Raw genomic sequence first — 22,623 nt, 5'->3', positions numbered from 1 at the left:
TCAGCATTTCACTGTGAGGTCTACTACACCTGTTGTATTCAGCATTTCACTGTGAGGTCTACTACACCTGTTGTATTCAGCATTTCACTGTAAGGTCTACTACACCTGTTGTATTCAGCATTTCACTGTAAGGTCTACTACACCTGTTGTATTCAGCATTTCACTGTAAGGTCTACTACACCTGTTGTATTCAGCATTTCACTGTAAGGTCTACTACACTTGTTGTATTCAGCATTTCACTGTGAGGTCTACTACACCTGTTGTATTCGGCATTTCACTGTGAGGTCTACTACACCTGTTGTATTCAGCATTTCACTGTAAGGTCTACTACACCTGTTGTATTCAGCATTTCACTGTGAGGTCTACTGCACCTGTTGTATTCAGCATTTCACTGTGAGGTCTACTACACCTGTTGTATTCAGCATTTCACTGTGAGGTCTACTACACCTGTTGTATTCAGCATTTCACTGTGAGGTCTACTACACCTGTTGAATTCAGCTTTTCACTTTGAGGTCTACTACACCTGTTGTATTCAGCATTTCACTGTAAGGTCTACTGCACCTGTTGTATTCAGCATTTCACTGTGAGGTCTACTACACCTGTTGTATTCAGCATTTCACTGTGTGGTCTACTACACCTGTTGTATTCAGCATTTCACTGTAAGGTCTACTGCACCTGTTGTATTCAGCATTTCACTGTGAGGTCTACTACACTTGTTGTATTCAGCATTTCACTGTGTGGTCTACTACACCTGTTGTATTCAGCATTTCAGTGTGAGGTCTACTACACCTGTTGTATTCAGCATTTCACTGTAAGGTCTACTACACCTGTTGTATTCAGCATTTCACTGTGTGGTCTACTACACCTGTTGTATTCAGCATTTCACTGTGAGGTCTACTACACCTGTTGTACTCAGCATTTCACTGTGAGGTCTACTACACCTGTTGTATTCAGCATTTCACTGTGAGGTCTACTACACCTGTTGTATTCAGCATTTCACTGTAAGGTCTACTACACCTGTTGTATTCAGCATTTCACTGTGAGGTCTACTATACCTGTTGTATTCAGCATTTCACTGTGAGGTCTACTACACCTGTTGTATTCAGCATTTCACTGTAAGGTCTACTACACCTGTTGTATTCAGCATTTCACTGTGAGGTCTACTACACCTGTTGTATTCAACATTTCACTGTGAGGTCTACTACACCTGTTGTATTCAGCATTTCACTGTGAGGTCTACACCTGTTGTATTCAGCATTTCACTGTGAGGTCTACTACACCTGTTGTATTCAGCATTTCACTGTAAGGTCTACTACACCTGTTGTATTCAACATTTCACTGTGAGGTCTACTACACCTGTTGTATTCAGCATTTCACTGTGAGGTCTACACCTGTTGTATTCAGCATTTCACTGTGAGGTCTACTACACCTGTTGTATTCAGCATTTCACTGTGAGGTCTACTACACCTGTTGTATTCAGCATTTCACTGTGAGGTCTACTACACCTGTTGTATTCAGCATTTCACTGTGAGGTCTACTACACCTGTTGTATTCAGCATTTCACTGTGAGGTCTACTACACCTGTTGTATTCAGCATTTCACTGTGAGGTCTACTACACCTGTTGTATTCAGCATTTCACTGTGAGGTCTACTACACCTGTTGTATTCGGCGCATGTGACAAATAAAATTGAATCTGACAAAAAACCACAAATAAGCATATTTCATGAAGGATGCTCGAGATAAAAGCTAGTCTGTTTGGTACGTTAGTTAAATGTAAAGGTTGAGGACTGATCGGGGCAACACACATGGATGTATACGATTGGGATTATTATATATATTATATAGTTATATATTATATAGCTCGGCTGCTTTCATTAGACAGTGGATAATCATTTAAAACTTATTTTCTAGTGACTTGCCTTGGAATCGCCCGGTGAAGCTGTCGGTGGCCCTGCATCTCTTCTTCTTCTTCTTGTTGGTCCTCTTCTTGGCATCTGGGATGTCAATAGGCTGGCTGGCTGGCATGTCTAAGGAGGGAGGAGGATAAGAGATGAGGGACATTGTGCAAACAAGGTCGACAGTTGATGGCATACATCCAGAGTCACAGGCCAGCTGGTTGAGTGTCTTTGGACGAGAGAGAGAGAGAGAGAACGAGGACAGAATTGAGACGGCACCACAACACATCCTGGGTACAGAACGGGAGAGCGGTCACTAAAGTGGGTCGCGGTGCAGCGGTTCTAGGACCGGAAAGAACCGGAACACTGCTCTCGGATCAGCTTTTCTCCAGTAAAATCTTTCCTAAGCATTTGAAATCATTTCACAATACTGACGACAGATCAGCTCATAGAAAGATATGACCACCTAATGGCTTCAAATACTGTGTCTTATTATATAGGCCTGAAGCCCTCTGGCACCGTCGGCGCCTATAGCCCATTGGCATCGTCGCCGCCTATAGCCCACTGGCATCGTCGCCGCCTATAGCCCACTGGCATCGTCGCCGCCTATAGCCCACTGGCGCTGCCGCCTATAGCCCACTGTAATCGCCGCCTATAGCCCACTGGCATCGTCGCCGCCTACAGCCCACTGGCATCGCCGCCTATAGCCCACTGGCGCTGCCGCCTATAGCCCACTGTAATCGCCGCCTATAGCCCACTGTAATCGCCGCCTATAGCCCACTGGCGCCGCCGCCTATAGCCCACTGGCGCCGCCGCCTATAGCCCACTGTAATCGCCGCCTATAGCCCACTGTCATCGCCGCCTATAGCCCATTGGCATCGCCGCCTATAGCCCACTGGCATCGCCGCCTATAGCCCACTGTAATCGCCGCCTATAGCCCACTGGCATCGTCGCCGCCTATAGCCCACTGGCATCGTCGCCGCCTATAGCCCACTGGCATCGTCGCCGCCTATAGCCCACTGGCATCGCCGCCGCCTATAGCCCACTGGCATCGCCGCCTATAGCCCACTGGCGCTGCCGCCTATAGCCCACTGGCGCTGCCGCCTATAGCCCACTGGCGCTGCCGCCTATAGCCCACTGGCATCGTCGCCTATAGCCCACTGTAATCGCCGCCTATAGCCCACTGGCGCTGCCGACTATAGCCCACTGGCGCTGCCGCCTATAGCCCACTGGCATCGCCGCCTATAGCCCACTGGCGCTGCCGCCTATAGCCCACTGTAATCGCCGCCTATAGCCCACTGGCGCTGCCGCCTATAGCCCACTGTCATCGCCGCCTATAGCCCACTGTCATCGCCGCCTATAGCCCACTGTCACCGCCGCCTATAGCCCACTGTCACCGCCGCCTATAGCCCACTGTCACCGCCGCCTATAGCCCACTGTCACCGCCGCCTATAGCCCACTGGCATCGTCGCCGCCTATAGCCCACTGGCATCGTCGCCGCCTATAGCCCACTGGCATCGTCGCCGCCTATAGCCCACTGGCATCGTCGCCGCCTATAGCCCACTGGCATCGTCGCCGCCTATAGCCCACTGGCATCGTCGCCGCCTATAGCCCACTGGCATCGTCGCCGCCTATAGCCCACTGGCATCGTCGCCGCCTATAGCCCACTGGCATCGTCGCCGCCTATAGCCCACTGGCATCGTCGCCGCCTATAGCCCACTGGCATCGTCGCCGCCTATAGCCCACTGGCATCGTCGCCGCCTATAGCCCACTGGCATCGTCGCCGCCTATAGCCCACTGGCATCGTCGCCGCCTATAGCCCACTGGCATCGTCGCCGCCTATAGCCCACTGGCATCGTCGCCGCCTATAGCCCACTGGCATCGTCGCCGCCTATAGCCCACTGGCATCGTCGCCGCCTATAGCCCACTGGCATCGTCGCCGCCTATAGCCCACTGGCATCGTCGCCGCCTATAGCCCACTGGCATCGTCGCCGCCTATAGCCCACTGGCATCGTCGCCGCCTATAGCCCACTGGCATCGCCGCCTATAGCCCACTGGCATCGCCGCCTATAGCCCACTGGCATCGCCGCCTATAGCCCACTGGCATCGCCGCCTATAGCCCACTGGCGCTGCCGCCTATAGCCCACTGGCGCTGCCGCCTATAGCCCACTGGCATCGCCGCCTATAGCCCACTGGCATCGCCGCCAATAGCCCACTGTAATCGCCGCCTATAGCCCACTGGCATCGTCGCCGCCTATAGCCCACTGGCATCGTCGCCGCCTATAGCCCACTGGCATCGTCGCCGCCTATAGCCCACTGGCATCGTCGCCGCCTATAGCCCACTGGCGCTGCCGCCTATAGCCCACTGGCGCTGCCGCCTATAGCCCACTGGCATCGCCGCCTATAGCCCACTGTCATCGCCGCCTATAGCCCACTGTCATCGCCGCCTATAGCCCACTGGCATCGCCGCCTATAGCCCACTGTCATCGCCGCCTATAGCCCACTGTCATCGCCGCCTATAGCCCACTGTCATCGCCGCCTATAGCCCACTGTCATCGCCGCCTATAGCCCACTGTCACCGCCGCCTATAGCCCACTGTAACCGCCGCCTATAGCCCACTGTAATCGCCGCCTATAGCCCACTGGCATCGTCGCCGCCTATAGCCCACTGGCATCGTCGCCGCCTATAGCCCACTGGCATCGCCGCCTATAGCCCACTGGCGCTGCCACCTATAGCCCACTGGCGCTGCCGCCTATAGCCCACTGGCGCTGCCGCCTATAGCCCACTGGCATCGCCGCCTATAGCCCACTGTAATCGCCGCCTATAGCCCACTGGCATCGTCGCCGCCTATAGCCCACTGGCATCGTCGCCGCCTATAGCCCACTGGCATCGTCGCCGCCTATAGCCCACTGGCATCGTCGCCGCCTATAGCCCACTGGCATCGTCGCCGCCTATAGCCCACTGGCATCGTCGCCGCCTATAGCCCACTGGCATCGTCGCCGCCTATAGCCCACTGTAATCGCCGCCTATAGCCCACTGTAATCGCCGCCTATAGCCCACTGGCATCGCCGCCTATAGCCCACTGGCATCGCCGCCTATAGCCCACTGGCATCGCCGCCTATAGCCCACTGTAATCGCCGCCTATAGCCCACTGGCATCGTCGCCGCCTATAGCCCACTGGCGCTGCCGCCTATAGCCCACTGTCATCGTCAGCGCCTATAGCCCACTGTCATCGTCAGCGCCTATAGCCCACTGGCATCGCCGCCTATAGCCCACTGGCATCGCCGCCTATAGCCCACTGGCATCGCCGCCTATAGCCCACTGGCATCGTCGCCGCCTATAGCCCACTGGCATCGTCGCCGCCTATAGCCCACTGGCGCTGCCGCCTATAGCCCACTGGCATCGCCGCCTATAGCCCACTGTCATCGTCAGCGCCTATAGCCCACTGGCGCCGCCGCCTATAGCCCACTGGCATCGCCGCCTATAGCCCACTGGCATCGCCGCCTATAGCCCACTGGCATCGCCGCCTATAGCCCACTGTAATCGCCGCCTATAGCCCACTGGCATCGTCGCCTATAGCCCACTGGCATCGCCGCCTATAGCCCACTGGCGCTGCCGCCTATAGCCCACTGGCATCGTCAGCGCCTATAGCCCACTGGCATCGTCAGCGCCTATAGCCCACTGGCATCGTCAGCGCCTATAGCCCACTGGCATCGTCAGCGCCTATAGCCCACTGGCATCGTCAGCGCCTATAGCCCACTGGCATCGTCAGCGCCTATAGCCCACTGGCGCTGCCGCCTATAGCCCACTGGCATCGCCGCCTATAGCCCACTGGCATCGTCAGCGCCTATAGCCCACTGGCGCTGCCGCCTATAGCCCACTGGCATCGCCGCCTATAGCCCACTGGCATCGCCGCCTATAGCCCACTGGCGCTGCCGCCTATAGCCCACTGGCATCGCCGCCTATAGCCCACTGGCATCGCCGCCTATAGCCCACTGTAATCGCCGCCTATAGCCCACTGGCATCGTCGCCTATAGCCCACTGGCATCGCCGCCTATAGCCCACTGGCGCTGCCGCCTATAGCCCACTGGCATCGTCAGCGCCTATAGCCCACTGGCATCGTCAGCGCCTATAGCCCACTGGCATCGTCAGCGCCTATAGCCCACTGGCATCGTCAGCGCCTATAGCCCACTGGCATCGTCAGCGCCTATAGCCCACTGGCATCGTCAGCGCCTATAGCCCACTGGCATCGTCAGCGCCTATAGCCCACTGGCATCGTCAGCGCCTATAGCCCACTGGCATCGTCAGCGCCTATAGCCCACTGGCATCGTCAGCGCCTATAGCCCACTGGCATCGTCGCCGCCTATAGCCCACTGGCATCGTCGCCGCCTATAGCCCACTGGCATCGTCGCCGCCTATAGCCCACTGGCATCGCCAGCGCCTATAGCCCACTGGCATCGCCGCCTATAGCCCACTGGCATCGCCGCCTATAGCCCACTGGCATCGTCAGCGCCTATAGCCCACTGGCATCGTCAGCGCCTATAGCCCACTGGCATCGTCAGCGCCTATAGCCCACTGGCATCGTCAGCGCCTATAGCCCACTGGCATCGTCAGCGCCTATAGCCCACTGGCATCGTCAGCGCCTATAGCCCACTGGCATCGTCAGCGCCTATAGCCCACTGGCATCGTCAGCGCCTATAGCCCACTGGCATCGTCAGCGCCTATAGCCCACTGGCATCGTCAGCGCCTACAGCCCACTGGCATCGTCAGCGCCTACAGCCCACTGGCATCGTCAGCGCCTATAGCCCACTGGCATCGCCAGCGCCTATAGCCCACTGGCATCGCCAGCGCCTATAGCCCACTGGCATCGTCAGCGCCTATAGCCCACTGGCATCGTCAGCGCCTATAGCCCACTGGCATCGTCAGCGCCTATAGCCCACTGGCATCGTCAGCGCCTATAGCCCACTGGCATCGTCAGCGCCTATAGCCCACTGGCATCGTCAGCGCCTATAGCCCACTGGCATCGTCAGCGCCTATAGCCCACTGGCATCGCCGCCTATAGCCCACTGGCATCTTCAGCGCCTATAGCCCACTGGCATCGTCAGCGCCTATAGCCCACTGGCATCGTCAGCGCCTATAGCCCACTGGCATCGTCAGCGCCTATAGCCCACTGGCATCGTCAGCGCCTATAGCCCACTGGCATCGTCAGCGCCTATAGCCCACTGGCATCGCCGCCTATAGCCCACTGGCATCGCCGCCTATAGCCCACTGGCGCCGCCGCATAGCCCACTGGCGCCGCCGCCTATAGCCCACTGGCATCGTCAGCGCCTATAGCCCACTGGCATCGTCAGCGCCTATAGCCCACTGGCATCGTCGCCGCCTATAGCCCACTGGCATCGCCGCCTATAGCCCACTGGCATCGCCGCCTATAGCCCACTGGCATCGCCGCCTATAGCCCACTGGCATCGCCGCCTATAGCCCACTGGCATCGCCGCCTATAGCCCACTGGCATCGCCGCCTATAGCCCACTGGCATCGCCGCCTATAGCCCACTGGCATCGCCGCCTATAGCCCACTGGCATCGCCGCCTATAGCCCACTGGCATCGCCGCCTATAGCCCACTGGCATCTCGTTTTGCATCAATTGTGCAGAGATATGACAACGTTGTATTTGTGGTCAACTTTGTTCTGAAGTGATCATTGGTCACAGAGACAGACTTCTAACTTCTTCGTTCTGTTTGTGGTCTGCGGCAGGCGTTAGAGAACAAGCCTTTTCAATGTTAATTAACGATGGTTTTGGGGAAACCGGGCAGAGATATAACGACGCTCCTACGAAGACTAACGATGGATTTATCCTTACTGTGGTTCTGGGGAAACCAGGCCCAGGGAGAGTTGTGACGGTGGTTTTGAGGAAACCGGGCCCGGGGAGAGATGTGACGGTGGTTTTGAGGAAACCGGGCCCGGGGAGAGTTGTGACGGTGGTTTTGAGGAAACCGGGCCCAGGGAGAGTTGTGACGGTGGTTTTGAGGAAACCGGGCCCGGGGAGAGTTGTGACGGTGGTTTTGAGGAAACCGGGCCCAGGGAGAGTTGTGACGGTGGTTTTGAGGAAACCGGGCCTGGGGAGAGTTGTGACGGTGGTTCTGGGGAAACCGGGCCCGGGGAGAGTTGTGACGGTGGTTCTGGGGAAACCGGGCCCGGGCAGAGTTGTGATGGTGGTTTTGGGGAAACCGGGCCCGGGGAGAGTTGTGACGGTGGTTCTGGGGAAACCGGGCCCAGGCAGAGTTGTGATGGTGGTTTTGGGGAAACCGGGCCCGGGGAGAGTTGTGACGGTGGTTTTGAGGAAACCGGGCCCAGGGAGAGTTGTGACGGTGGTTTTGAGGAAACCGGGCCCAGGGAGAGTTGTGACGGTGGTTTTGAGGAAACCGGGCCCGGGGAGAGTTGTGACGGTGGTTTTGAGGAAACCGGGCCCGGGGAGAGTTGTGACGGTGGTTCTGGGGAAACCGGGCCCGGGGAGAGTTGTGACGGTGGTTCTGGGGAAACCGGGCCCGGGGAGAGTTGTGACGGTGGTTCTGGGGAAACCGGGCCCGGGGAGAGTTGTGACGGTGGTTCTGGGGAAACCGGGCCCAGGCAGAGTTGTGATGGTGGTTTTGGGGAAACCGGGCCCGGGGAGAGTTGTGACGGTGGTTCTGGGGAAACCGGGCCCGGGGAGAGTTGTGACGGTGGTTCTGGGGAAACCGGGCTTAGGCAGAGTTGTGATGGTGGTTTTGGGGAAACCGGGCCCGGGGAGAGTTGTGACGGTGGTTCTGGGGAAACCGGGCCCGGGGAGAGTTGTGACGGTGGTTCTGGGGAAACCGGGCCCAGGCAGAGTTGTGACGGTGGTTTTGGGAAACCGGGCCCGGGGAGAGTTGTGACGGTGGTTTTGAGGAAACCGGGCCCAGGGAGAGTTGTGACGGTGGTTTTGAGGAAACCGGGCCCAGGGAGAGTTGTGACGGTGGTTTTGAGGAAACCGGGCCCGGGGAGAGTTGTGACGGTGGTTCTGGGGAAACCGGGCCCGGGGAGAGTTGTGACGGTGGTTCTGGGGAAACCGGGCCCGGGGAGAGTTGTGACGGTGGTTCTGGGGAAACCGGGCCCAGGCAGAGTTGTGATGGTGGTTTTGGGGAAACCGGGCCCGGGGAGAGTTGTGACGGTGGTTCTGGGGAAACCGGGCCCAGGCAGAGTTGTGATGGTGGTTTTGGGGAAACCGGGCCCGGGGAGAGTTGTGACGGTGGTTCTGGGGAAACCGGGCCCGGGGAGAGTTGTGACGGTGGTTCTGGGGAAACCGGGCTTAGGCAGAGTTGTGATGGTGGTTTTGGGGAAACCGGGCCCGGGGAGAGTTGTGACGGTGGTTCTGGGGAAACCGGACCCGGGGAGAGTTGTGACGGTGGTTCTGTTATCAGGCAGATGAAAGCAGCAGAGGTAGTATATGATATGCCAGCATAGTGATGATATCCTCATAGCAAGGTTACTACGAGTCAGATGGCCCCTATGTGTGTGTGTGTGTGTGTGTGTGTGTGTGTGTGTGTTAAAATCAAATCAGAAACAGTAAATCCCAAATCAAAAGGGGCTTTGATGCCAGGAACTTACCAGGTCTTGGGGGAAAATCTAAATGTAAGTTTGACTCGTGGAGACTGGAGTCTGTTTTGGTGTAATCTTCAGAATTGAAAGGGTTTTGGACCTAAGGGAGGAACAGAACAGAAACAGACAAGGCTTTGAGTTTGACACAGCCTAGAGGAGAGTCATTCACATCACAAGGCCATATGAAGCCACAGGAAAGACTAAACATGGCTCCACGGGCCAATGAACTGATTTAGTCCAAACCAACTCCTCTTCAGACCCTGGCTGACCTCCAGGTTAAACATAACATCCCTTCACCTGACGGGCCAAGGAACTGATATAGTCCAAACCAATTCCTCCTCAGACCCTGGCTGACCTCCAGGTTAAACATAACATCCCTTCACCTGACGGGCCAAGGAACTGATATAGTCCAAACCAATTCCTCCTCAGACCCTGGCTGACCTCCAGGTTAAACGTAACATCCCTTCGACTGACGGGCCAATGACTAACCTACCCGCTAACAGGTTCTGTGACAGGGGGGGGGGGGGGGTGGGTCAATGACTAACCTACCCGCTAACAGGTTCTGTGACAGGGGGGGGGGGGGCAATGACTAACCTACCCGCTAACAGGTTCTGTGACAGGGGGGGGGGGGGGGGCAATGACTAACCTACCCGCTAACAGGTTCTGTGACGGGGGGGGGGGGGGGGGGGGCCAATGACTAACCTACCCGCTAACAGGTTCTGTGACGGGGGGGGGGGGGGGGGGGCCAATGACTAACCTAGCCGCTAACAGGTTCTGTGACGGGGGGGGGGGGGGGGGGGGGCCAATGACTAACCTACCCGCTAACAGGTTCTGTGACAGGGGGGGGGGGGGGGGGGGCAATGACTAACCTACCTGCTAAAAGGTTCTGTGACAGGGGGGGGGGGGGGGGGGGCAATGACTAACCTACCCGCTAACAGGTTCTGTGACAGGGGGGGGGGGGCAATTACTAACCTACTCCTTGACAGGTTCTGTGACAGGGGGGGGGGGGGGGGGGGGTACGGGTTAATGACTAACCTACCCGCTAAAAGGTTCTGTTATAGGATGGGTGGGGGGGTTACGGGCCAATGACTAACCTACCCGCTAAAAGGTTCTGTTACAGGATGGGTGGGGGTGGGGGGTACGGGTTAATGACTAACCTACCCGCTAAAAGGTTCTGTTACAGGATGGGTGGGGGTGGGGGGTGGGGTGGGGGGGTACGGGTTAATGACTAACCTACCCGCTAAAAGGTTCTGTTACAGGATGGGTGGGGGTGGGGGTACGGGTTAATGACTAACCTACCCGCTAAAAGGTTCTGTTATAGGATGGGTGGGGGTGGGGGTTGGGGTGGGGGGGTACGGGCCAATGACTAACCTACCCGCTAAAAGGTTCTGTTACAGGATGGGTGGGGGTGGGGGGTGGGGTGGGGGGGGTACGGGTTAATGACTAACCTACCCGCTAAAAGGTTCTGTTACAGGATGGGTGGGGGTGGGGGGTGGGGGTACGGGTTAATGACTAACCTACCCGCTAAAAGGTTCTGTTATAGGATGGGTGGGGGTGGGGGTTGGGGTGGGGGGGTACGGGCCAATGACTAACCTACCTGCTAAAAGGTTCTGTGACAGGGTGAGGGGGGGGGGTTCACTGAGCAGGGAACAATAAACTATTAAGAGCAGTTTGATGCTACCCCCCACCCCCCCAACCAGAGTGCCCTTAGCTCATGGGAAAAGGCCACACTCGAGTTGCACTTGAATAATTCCCACAGTGATTCGCTAGGCCAGCTAAGCTATAAAACCACAAACTATTGCTGACTTTGATATATGGGAAGCAATTGATATGGTGAAAACAATGTGTGGGGAAGCAGAGGCACAGAAACTCACAATCAATACCTTTGTCAGAAATCATAAATTCTTAATTTAATAGTTATTGCTAGCAATCAAGAGGAAACCGAACGACTCAAACTCCCAGTGTATGCTGTCCAAACGGACTTTTGCTGTGAGGGCCGAAATGCCCATGCATTGACCTTTGTTTGCTGTGAGGGCCGAAATGCCCATGCATTGACCTTTGTTATACAACATGTATTTTTTAGTTATGTTAATGAATAGTTATTTGGTCAGAATATGTGAGTGTCAGAAAAATATCCGGACGTTGTGGGAAAAAGATGCTACATTAGCACAATGTATAACCACTGATTTCAGCTCTAAATATGCACATTTTCGAACAAAACATAAGTGTATGTATAACCTGATGTTATAAGACTGTCATCTGATGAAGCTTATCAAGGTTAGTCAAAAATTATAGATATTTTGCTGGTTTGTTACGATCGCTAACTTTTGCTGCTGGTAAATGGCTTGTGTTTCTGGCTATTGTGGTAAGCTAATATAATGCTATATTGTGTTTTCGTTGTAAAACACTTAAAAAAATCGGAAATATTGGCTGGAATCACAAGATGCCTGTCTTTCATTTGCTGTACACCATGTATTTTTCAGAAATGTTTTATGATGAGTATTTAGGTATTTGACGTTGGTGTCTGTAATTACTCTGGCTGCTTCGGTGCTATTTCTGACGGTAGCTGTGATGGTAGCTGCAACGTAAAACTGATTTATAGCTCAAATATGCACATTTTTCGAACAAAACATAGATTTATTGAATAACATGTTATAAGACTGTCATCTGATGAAGTTGTTTCTTGGTTAGTTTGGTTGGTTCTTGGTTAGTAAGGTTGGCTTTGTGCATGCTACCTGTGCTGTGAAAAATGTCTGTCCTTTTTTGTATTTGGTGGTGAGCTAACATAAATATATGTGGTGTTTTCGCTGTAAAACATTTTAAAAATCAGACATGTTCACTGGATTCACAAGATGTGTATCTTTCATTTGCTGTATTGGACTTGTTAATGTGTGAAAGTTAAATATTTCTCAAATATTTTTTGAATTTCGCGCTCTGCCTTTTCAGTGGAATGTGGGAGGAGTTCCGCTAGCAGAACGCTGGGGCTAGACAGGTTAAATAGTTTTCCCCCTCATTAATCTACACACAATACTCCACAATAACAAAGCAAAAACAGGCTTAGACATTTTTTCCAATTTAAAAATAAAAAACTGGAGAAAAAAAAAAAAATCGCAGTAGGTTTTCAGACCCATTACTCAGTTCTTTGTTAAAGCACCTTTGGCAACGATTTGAGTATGCATTGAGTATGATGGGTACGAAGCTACAAGCTTGGCACACCTGTATTTGGGGTGTTACACCCATTCTCCTCTGCAGATCCTCTCAAGCTCTGTCAGGTTACATGGGGAGGGTTTCTGCACAGCTATTTTCAGATCTCTCCAAAGATTAAGTTCATGTCCAGGCTCTGGCTGGGCCACTCAATGACATTCAGAGACTTATCCCGAAACCACTCCTGCGTTGTCTTGGCTGTGTGCTTCGGGTAGTAACAAAATGTGGATAAAGTCAAGTGGTCTGAAAACTCTCCTAGGGGATGCTAATCACGGGGACATATGGTTCGGTCTGACGATTCCAGAGTATGATCCGACACAGTGGATGTTCAGTGTGCTGCGTGGCTATATTGAAGAAAAACAGAATCCATGGGATAGAATGGTGGGCTTTCGCACAGATGGGGCTCCATCTATGGTGGGACGGTAGGCAGACCTCTGCACTCTAACTATGAATGGGTCTCCCTGTGCCATATGGACGCATTGTATGACACGCCGAGTGCAACTGGCGGCAAAAGAGCCGAGAACAGTAACTCAGATATACTGCGGCAGGTCACTTGGATTGTAAACTACATGAAACCACATCCACTGTTAGAAAAACGACGTGGATCAGAGCATTAACATATTCTATTTCACACGGAGGCTTAGTGGTTATCGTCGAGGAGACTTGGAAAGATTTTTCATTGATAGAGGAACTGTTGTCATTCACAGTGGATGTGTATTTTTTTTTTTTTTACTTTAAAAAAAGTGCTTGACTTTCTGTGTATTGAAAAGAAAGTGTGCCCTTGCCTATGTAACAGGGATATTTGGGGACCTGAACAAACTCGACGTAAGCATGCAGGGGAAATAAAAAAACATTCTACAGATGAGTGACGGAATCGGAGGATATAAGCGAGTCAAGTGGACACGGTTGTACCAGTGGTCACACAACGCCTACAAGCCTCGCTAGCTCATTCAAATTTGACTTGAGTGTACTAACGTTTACTAGTGTACTAACGAGGATATAATTATAGGAGAGAGAGTCGTTCAAAAGCGAACCATGCCCCCCTTCCCTCTGCTGTGCATGTTTCTAACAGAAAACAACATCAGTTAATGTCCCACACGAGTGACGACTGCTCACCTCCTACACCTGGAAGAGCACTTTGGGACCTACTTCCCAATCCGTTTGACTGTTATCCTGGCTCAGTTGACATCCCTGTAAGTAAAATCGAACAGCTGGTCGAGCTGTGATGAGACCGAATGCATTTTTTTTTAATTTAACCTTTATTTAACTAGGCAAGTCGGTATATAACAAATTCTTATTTTCAATGACGGCCTAGGAACAGTGGGGTTAACTGCCTTGTTCAGGGGCGGAACGACAGATTTTTACGTTGTCAGCTCGGAGTTCCGATCTTGCAACCTTTCGGTTACTGGTCCAACGCTCTAACCACTAGGCTACCTGCTCTAACCACTAGGCTACCCTGCTCTAACCACTAGGCTACCCTGCTCTAACCACTAGGCTACCCTGCTCTAACCACTAGGCTACCCTGCTCTAACCACTAGGCTACCCTGCTCTAACCACTAGGCTACCCTGCTCTAACCACTAGGCTACCCTGCTCTAACCACTAGGCTACCCTGCTCTAACCACTAGGCTACCCTGCTCTAACCACTAGGCTACCCTGCTCTAACCACTAGGCTACCCTGCTCTAACCACTAGGCTACCCTGCTCTAACCACTAGGCTACCCTGCTCTAACCACTAGGCTACCCTGCTCTAACCACTAGGCTACCCTGCTCTAACCACTAGGCTACCCTGCTCTAACCACTAGGCTACCCTGCTCTAACCACTAGGCTACCCTGCTCTAACCACTAGGCTACCCTGCTCTAACCACTAGGCTACCCTGCTCTAACCACTAGGCTACCCTGCTCTAACCACTAGGCTACCCTGCTCTAACCACTAGGCTACCCTGCTCTAACCACTAGGCTACCCTGCTCTAACCACTAGTCCAAAGCTCTAACCACTAGGCTACCTGCTCTAACCACTAGGCTACCTGCTCTAACCACTAGGCTACCTGCTCTAACCACTAGGCTACCTGCTCTAACCACTAGGCTACCCTGCTCTAACCACTAGGCTACCCTGCTCTAACCACTAGGCTACCTGCTCTAACCACTAGGCTACCTGCTCTAACCACTAGGCTACCTGCTCTAACCACTAGGCTACCCTGCTCTAACCACTAGGCTACCCTGCTCTAACCACTAGGCTACCTGCTCTAACCACTAGGCTACCTGCTCTAACCACTAGGCTACCCTGCTCTAACCACTAGGCTACCCTGCTCTAACCACTAGGCTACCTGTCTCTAACCACTAGGCTACCTGCTCTAACCACTAGGCTACCCTGCTCTAACCACTAGGCTACCCTGCTCTAACCACTAGGCTACCCTGCTCTAACCACTAGGCTACCCTGCTCTAACCACTAGGCTACCCTGCTCTAACCACTAGGCTACCCTGCTCTAACCACTAGGCTACCCTGCTCTAACCACTAGGCTACCCTGCTCTAACCACTAGGCTACCCTGCTCTAACCACTAGGCTACCCTGCTCTAACCACTAGGCTACCCTGCTCTAACCACTAGGCTACCCTGCTCTAACCACTAGGCTACCCTGCTCTAACCACTAGGCTACCCTGCTCTAACCACTAGGCTACCCTGCTCTAACCACTAGGCTACCCTGCTCTAACCACTAGGCTACCCTGCTCTAACCACTAGGCTTCCCTGCTCTAACCACTAGGCTACCCTGCTCTAACCACTAGGCTACCCTGCTCTAACCACTAGGCTACCCTGCTCTAACCACTAGGCTACCCTGCTCTAACCACTAGGCTACCCTGCTCTAACCACTAGGCTACCCTGCTCTAACCACTAGGCTACCCTGCCGCCCCATTTACATGTCACTACGGAGGAGTTTAGTTGCTGACTCAAAGGCAACACCCTGCAGTCACCCTCTAAACCTTAATGCTGCATTCAAGACCACTGTGAACTTTGAGGACAAACGAGCACCAACTGGGAATATACTTTTTGCACGGTCATCCAACTCGGAATTCCAACTCTGGAACTCGGGCCTCTTTCTAGAGCGTCGACTTTCCGACCTGAAGATCACTGATGCCATGATTTGACCTCAAATTTTGTAAATATTTTTCAATTGTCTGCCGTAGCTTCAAATATAAAAGTAAACATTGGCTGTTAATTTAAAAAAATTGTACACGGTCCGGGTCACAAGAACTTTCAGATATGAAAATGGGGTTGTGGGGTAAAACAAATTGGAACCTCTGTCTTACACCCTGTGTCATTAATTAAGTAATTAACTCAGAGGTCTAATATTGGGCAAACGTGAGACACCACAGTGACCACAGTTACACTTCTGCACTCTCCCCAGGAAGTTATACATACCTAACAGTCACTGACTGAAATAGTATGGTCTGGGATACTGACTGACTGGGCTAAAATTAACACAGAAGACATGCAATGACTGAGCAACATCCGTTCACAATAATGTAATGCATGTTCCTCCAGCCTTTGAATCAGTTCGCTTCTTCAATACTTCTAGTCAATTAGGAAACACATTTGGATAATGACTTTTAGAAGCAGTAATTACAAACAAAGAGAGTAACTCACATTTAAAGAGCGGGTGATGCCAGTGACCTCTGGGGTGGTATTCTTATTCTGAACCATTTTGGATGTCGGTCTTGGTTAATTTAGCTGATACTCGGATTTAGATTAGGTAGTCCCTGTCACTGTGGTCCAATGCGAGAGACAGGAGACACGGCAGCTAGATGTGGTCCGTTGGTAGTCTTGACATAGATGTTTGTTGGATGGTTAAGTGCTCATTTAAAACCGGATTCCTGTGTGAGACAGTGAAACATTTGTCACTAGCTGATATAAGCGAGTCAAGTGGACACGGTTGTATCAGTGGTCACAACGCTACAAGCCTCGCTAGCTCATTCAAATTTTACTATAGTGTACTAACGTTACAGTTGAAATGAAACAAACAAAAGTTAACAGAAACACTTGATATTTTCAACAAAAAAAAACTATAAAAATAGATTCGTGGCATTGTTAAAGTGCATTCAAACTGTCTACATTACCTAAAGAGGTATCTAGACTGAACTAGTTCTAACGTCCATTGAGCTTCCATTGTTTTTAAAAACACGTCATGTTCGCTAGCAGTAACTTTAGCTAGATATGCTAACAGCGCTAGCTAGACTACAATAGGGTTGAAGTTGACTCAACACTTCACAACTCGAACATATTCGTACGGTTGATATCCCAAACTTGATATCATATAATAAAACCAGATATTTAATTTAGCTTACCCCGTTGTTGTCCGTGTTAGTCCAGCCTTGACGCCGTTTCGATGCCAGGGCACAGCCTTTGTTGAATGAATGTTGATTATTTCGGGAAGCAGCGAACGTCTATGAGGGGTGGCTTTTATAACCTCTGATGATCCCCCGCCCACTCTGGTCTGGTTTATCCAATCAGCTCGCAGTAAACACTGACCAATATAACATTAGGACACACATGATAGGGTAATTTACCGAAGAGGGCGGAGCACCGTTTTTCATATGCAACTGCAACGCAACCGACTGCAACCTAAGCTGCACGTATCTATAGCCTAGTTTCATCCTCTTACATCTGTGGCATGTTTTCGAATAAGCGGTAGGGTCATTACGCAATCTGATACGAGTTTCCATAAGTGGGTGCCTGTTTTCTTACTTTTAACCTCTGCATTGATGGGAAAGGGCTCACGAACGCGTACATGTCGATTATTTTGCTCTAGGACGCCCAAAAGCCTCACAAAGACTCGTCTGAGGGTCCCAGGTACTAGTTGGGGAAAAAACGAATGTAAGTATAGGGCTCTGGAAAGAATTAATAGATCACTGCAAGATGATCCGTTTCTCTGGTTTTACTATTTATAGGTACGTGTTTGGGTAAAATTAACATTTTTGTTTTATTCTATAAACTACTGACAACATTTCTCCCAAATTCCAAATAAAAATATTATAATTTAGAGCATTTATTTGCAGAAACTGACAACTGGTCAAAATAACAAAAAAGATGCAGTGTTGTCAGACCTCGAATAATGCAAAGAAAATAAGTTCCTATTCATTTTTAAACACAATAATAATTATTTAACTTAGGGAGAGTTCAGATACCAATATTTGGTGGAAAAACCCTGATTTTTCAATCACAGCTTTCTTGCGTCTTGGCATGCTCTCCACCAGTCTTTCACATTGATGTTGGGTGACTTCACAGACCCTGTAACCAAAATACAAGTATCAGGTCTGTGTGAATAGTTCTTCTGGCGCAAAAACATTCAAGCAGCTTGGCTTTGTTTGATGGCTTGTGACCATCCATATTCCTCTTGATCACATTCCAGAGGTTTTCAATGGGGTTCAGGTCTGGAGACTGGGCTGGCTATGACAGGGTCTTGATCTGGTGGTCCTTCATCCACACCTTGACTGACCTGGCTGTTTGGTATGGAGCATTGTCCTGCTGGATAAAACCAATCCTCAGAGTTGGGGAACATTGTCAGAGCAGAAGGGAGCAAGTTTTCTTCAAGGACAACCTTGTACGTGGCTTGATTCATGTGTAACAGTATAACTTTAGTACGTCCCCTCGCCCCGACACGGGCGCGAACCAGGGACCTTCTGCACACATCAACAACTGACACCCACGAAGCGTCGTTACCCATCGCTCCACAAAAGCCGCGACCCTTGCAGAGCAAGGGGCAACACTACATCTAGGTTTCAGAGCAAGTGACGTAACTGATTGAAACGCTACTAGCGCGTACCGGCTAACTAGCTAGCCATTTCACATCCGTTACACATGCGTCCTTCACAAAGACAAATCTGGCCGATTCCAGCCTTGCTGAAGAACCCCCAGATCATCACCAATCCTCCACCAAATTTCACAGTGGGTGCGAGACACTGTGGTTTGTAGGCCTCTCCGGGTGGACTTGCTTCCTTTCAGCCACAAGAGCATTAGTGAGGTCTGGCACTGATGTTGGGCGATTAAGCCTGGCTCGCAGTGGACGTCCCAATTCATCCAAAAGGTGTTTGATGGGGTTGAGGTCAGGGCTCTGTGCAGGCCAGTCAAGTTTTTCCACACCGATCTCAACAAACCATTTCTGTATGGACCTCGTTTGTGCACGGGGGCATTGTCATGCTGAAACAGGAAAGGGCCTTCCCCAAACTGTTGAGACAAAGTTGGAAGCACAGAATCGTCTAGAATGTAATTGTATACTGTAGCGTTAAGATTTCCCTTCACTGGAACTAAGGGGCCCAAACCATGAAAAACGGCCCCAGACCATTATTCCTCCTCCACCAAACTTTACAGTTGACACTATGCATTGGAGCAGTTGGAGTTCTCCTGGCATCCGCCAAACCCAGATTCGTTCGTCGGACTGCCAGATGGTGAAGCGTGATTCATCACTCCAGAGAACGCATTTCCACTGCTCCAGAGTCCAATGGCGGCGAGCTTTACATCACTCCAGCTGACGCTTGGCATTGTGCATGGCTGCTCAGCCATGGAAACCAATTTCATGAAGCTCCCGACGAACAGTTCTTGTGCTGACGTTGCTTGAGGAGGCATTATGATGGTCTGTAGTGAGTGTTCCACCCGAGGACAGATTATTTTTACGTGCTTCAGCATTCAGCAGTCCTGTTCTGTGAGCTTGTGTGGCCTACCACTTCGCTGCTGAGCCGTTGTTGCTCCTAGACATTTCCACTTCACAATAACAGCCCTTACAGTTGACCCGGGGCAGCTCTAGCAGGGCAGAACTGACTTGTTGTTAAGGTGGTATTCTATGACGGTGCCACGTTGAAAGTCACTGAGATCTTCAGTAAGGCCATTCTACTGTCAATGTTTGTCTATGGAAATTGCATGGCTGTGTGCTCGATTCTATTCACCCGTCAGCAATGGGTGAGGCTGAAATAGCTGAATCCACTAATTCGAAGGGGTGTCCATATACTTTTGTGTATATAGTGTAGTTTAATGCCTAAAATAAGGGGATACATACTTTATTAAAAAAAGGTTTCCTTATCTTTCTTCTCTCTCTGAGATACAGGACAGACACTTCAGAACAAACTTCCTTTAGATTTTTTTGAGGACGATCTGTTCTTCCATGTAGTGAATCTGTTATTCAATGTGTTTTTATTGGCTAACAGCAGTAATACCAAATTCAATGTTTTATCCAACATCTTTTTTTTTTTTACGTATAAATGTATATGCCTCTTCTTAAATCTAAGTGAAATAGCTTAATGATCCTTGGTATGACCTTCTTAAAACAATTCCATATAAATTAATAGAACCCCACCTTCCCTTCCTAGGCTTAGACTCTAGCAGTGTTGAGGTGGTAGAACTGACTAAATTTAATTAAATCAGAGGTCTAGTAACCTATTCCATTCTACAGGTAAACATGCTTGGCTCATGTCTATCCATATAGGCTATGTAACTGGCCATTTATTAAATTGGTAACATTATTTCATTCACCTTTTATTTGTATTCCTTGTTTTATTCACCTAGCGACTGACTCGTTCTTGTTTTATTCACCTAGCGACTGACTCGTTCTTGTTTTAGTCACCTAGCGACTGACTCGTTCTTGTTTTAGTCACCTAGCGACTGACTCATTCTTGTTTTATTCACCTAGCGACTGACTCTTTCTTGTTTTAGTCACCTAGCGACTGACTCGTTCTTGTTTTGTTCACCTAGCGACCGACTCGTTCTTGTTTTGTTCACCTAGCGACCGACTCGTTCTTGTTTTGTTCACCTAGCGACCGACTCGTTCTTGTTTTATTCACCTAGCGACCGACTCGTTCTTGTTTTATTCACCTAGCGACCGACTCGTTCTTGTTTTAGTCACCTAGCGACCGACTCGTTCTTGTTTTAGTCACCTAGCGTCCGACTCGTTCTTGTTTTATTCACCTAGCGACCGACTCGTTCTTGTTTTAGTCACCTAGCGACTGACTCGTTCTTGTTTTATTCACCTAGCGACCGACTCGTTCTTTTTTTATTCACCTAGCGACCGACTCGTTCTGTTGTTGTTCCATTGACAAGAGGTTCACCTGCAAGTTAGCATTTCATTGTACCGTGTACTCTATGTACATCATGTGTTTATGACAAATAAACAAACTGGAACTTAGGGGAAGGGCAGCCCGAAAGAGACGGGAAAAGATGCCCAGCTTTGTGGTTAGATTGTAGGTGAACAAAACATCGAAAATACATAGGCTTTTAAATGATGTCCTCTTATGTAATCTCAATCTCACATTAGCTGGTAGAACTGACTAAATGAATCATAGAGGTCTTCTAACTCATTCCATTCATGTCTCTACATTTAAATAGCCTAGGGGGCTATGTAGCTTCTGATCTGTCATGTTTGGAGTTGTGCTGTTATGCGGACACTGAATTTGTCTTTACATTTGAGTTGCTCTGGTCAAGTTACTATACAGTAAGTTCAAAGAGCAAATACCCCTAATAAACAACTTCTCGTTTAGAAAACAGCCTGTGGCATGGATACGAGTCAAACATTTATTATATTGTAAATTGATTACAAAGAATCAATAGGATCATTTTGGTTATAAAGTCAATCTTGTTCAAAACACAGTTTTTTTGGGGGGGTGTGAGACTTGTGGTCGTGACTGCGTCACAACGTAAAGAAAGGTTGGGTTTGTTTCAATCCTGCCCACAGCTGGCAGCACACGAGTAACTATCACTTTGGAGTGCAGCTTTGCGAGACCCGATCGTGATCCCTGTGGTAAATTCGGGTTGACTTTGGATATCCCCGTGGGGCTAGTTAGGGACCGGTAAATTACACAATTCCAATAGCTCCAAATTTCAATTACATAAAAACCTCAAACCAACTATAAATTGTAGAAATTCATATATAAATATTGAACGCATTTAATGAGAACTAAAAGGTGTGCAACATGAAAATATTGTCTTATTTACATTGTAATTTATTGACGGTCCCTAACTTTCCAAAGTCAGGTTGCACACCAGCCTGCTGGAGCTAATAGGCAAAATAATGTTGCTAACTATTTCTACCTGCAAACACACACCGACCGGCCACATCAAACCACACCCTGAAACCAACTCACGTTTTAATTTAGTTCTCTAGCGTTTCTTAATGAACCAAATATGAAATTAGGCCAAATCAGCAAGTGCAGTTGCCCTTTAAAACAAACAAATTAAATGTGGAGGGGTGGGAGGTGTGTGTGTGTGTGGTGCATTTCAAATTGTTTTCTAAATTGATCTGCAAAAAAGTAGAGAACCATTCACACAGACCCGGTACCTGCAGAGAACCATTCACACAGACCCGGTACCTGCAGAGAACCATTCACACAGACCCGGTACCTGCAGAGAACCATTCAGAGAACATTTTTATTGTTCAGAAATGTGGTGGGTACTCTCTTCGTTCGCTGGACTTTATCCTGCTAACTGTTCCAAATGTCCGAACTGAATTTGGTAAAAGGGCTTTTATGTACTCTGCGCCATCGTCTTGGAACGCCTTACAAAATACTTTTAAACTGGAAGAACTTGTCCCGATTGGTGTTTTTAAATCACTGATGAAGGATTTTGAGGCTGATTCCCTGACCTGTCAATGTTTTTAATTTGCTGTTTTTGATTTTGTTATACTCTTGTGAATTCAATGGTTTTTACTAGATTACTTGTAGTTTTTCATGTTGTTTGTCTGTAGTTTTTGTAATGACTTGGTGCTGCCTATCTTGGCCAGGACGCTCTTGAAAAAGAGATTTTAAATCTCAATGAGCCCTTCCTGGTTAAATAAAGGTTAAATAAAAATAATAAAAAAATCACACAGACCCGGTACCTGCAGAGAACCATTCACACTGACCCGGTACCTGCAGAGAACCATTCACACTGACCCGGTA

At 50.2% G+C, this 22,623-nt stretch overlaps 1 protein-coding gene across 1 annotated transcript in view; it reads right to left on the bottom strand.

Moving 5' to 3' along the window:
* Nucleotides 1-17,153, bottom strand: part of LOC129813664 (MAP kinase-interacting serine/threonine-protein kinase 2-like) — a 64,572-nt gene extending 47,419 nt beyond the window's left edge. Inside the window, exons 1-4 of the mRNA XM_055866052.1 lie at nucleotides 17,050-17,153; nucleotides 16,352-16,578; nucleotides 9,518-9,608; nucleotides 1,921-2,028 (exon numbers count right to left, since the gene is read on the bottom strand). Of these exons, the coding sequence (XP_055722027.1) occupies nucleotides 1,921-2,028; nucleotides 9,518-9,608; nucleotides 16,352-16,408 (256 nt within the window). The 5' untranslated portion in view covers nucleotides 16,409-16,578; nucleotides 17,050-17,153. The remainder of the gene's footprint in view (nucleotides 1-1,920; nucleotides 2,029-9,517; nucleotides 9,609-16,351; nucleotides 16,579-17,049) is intronic.
* Between the last annotated feature and the right edge of the window lie 5,470 nt (nucleotides 17,154-22,623).

This window comes from Salvelinus fontinalis, chromosome 17, assembly GCF_029448725.1.
Source record: "Salvelinus fontinalis isolate EN_2023a chromosome 17, ASM2944872v1, whole genome shotgun sequence".
Taxonomy (NCBI): Eukaryota; Metazoa; Chordata; class Actinopteri; order Salmoniformes; family Salmonidae; genus Salvelinus; species Salvelinus fontinalis.
The sequence above is the reverse complement of the archived record's forward strand: the minus strand, read 5'-3'. Positions and strand labels throughout refer to the sequence as shown.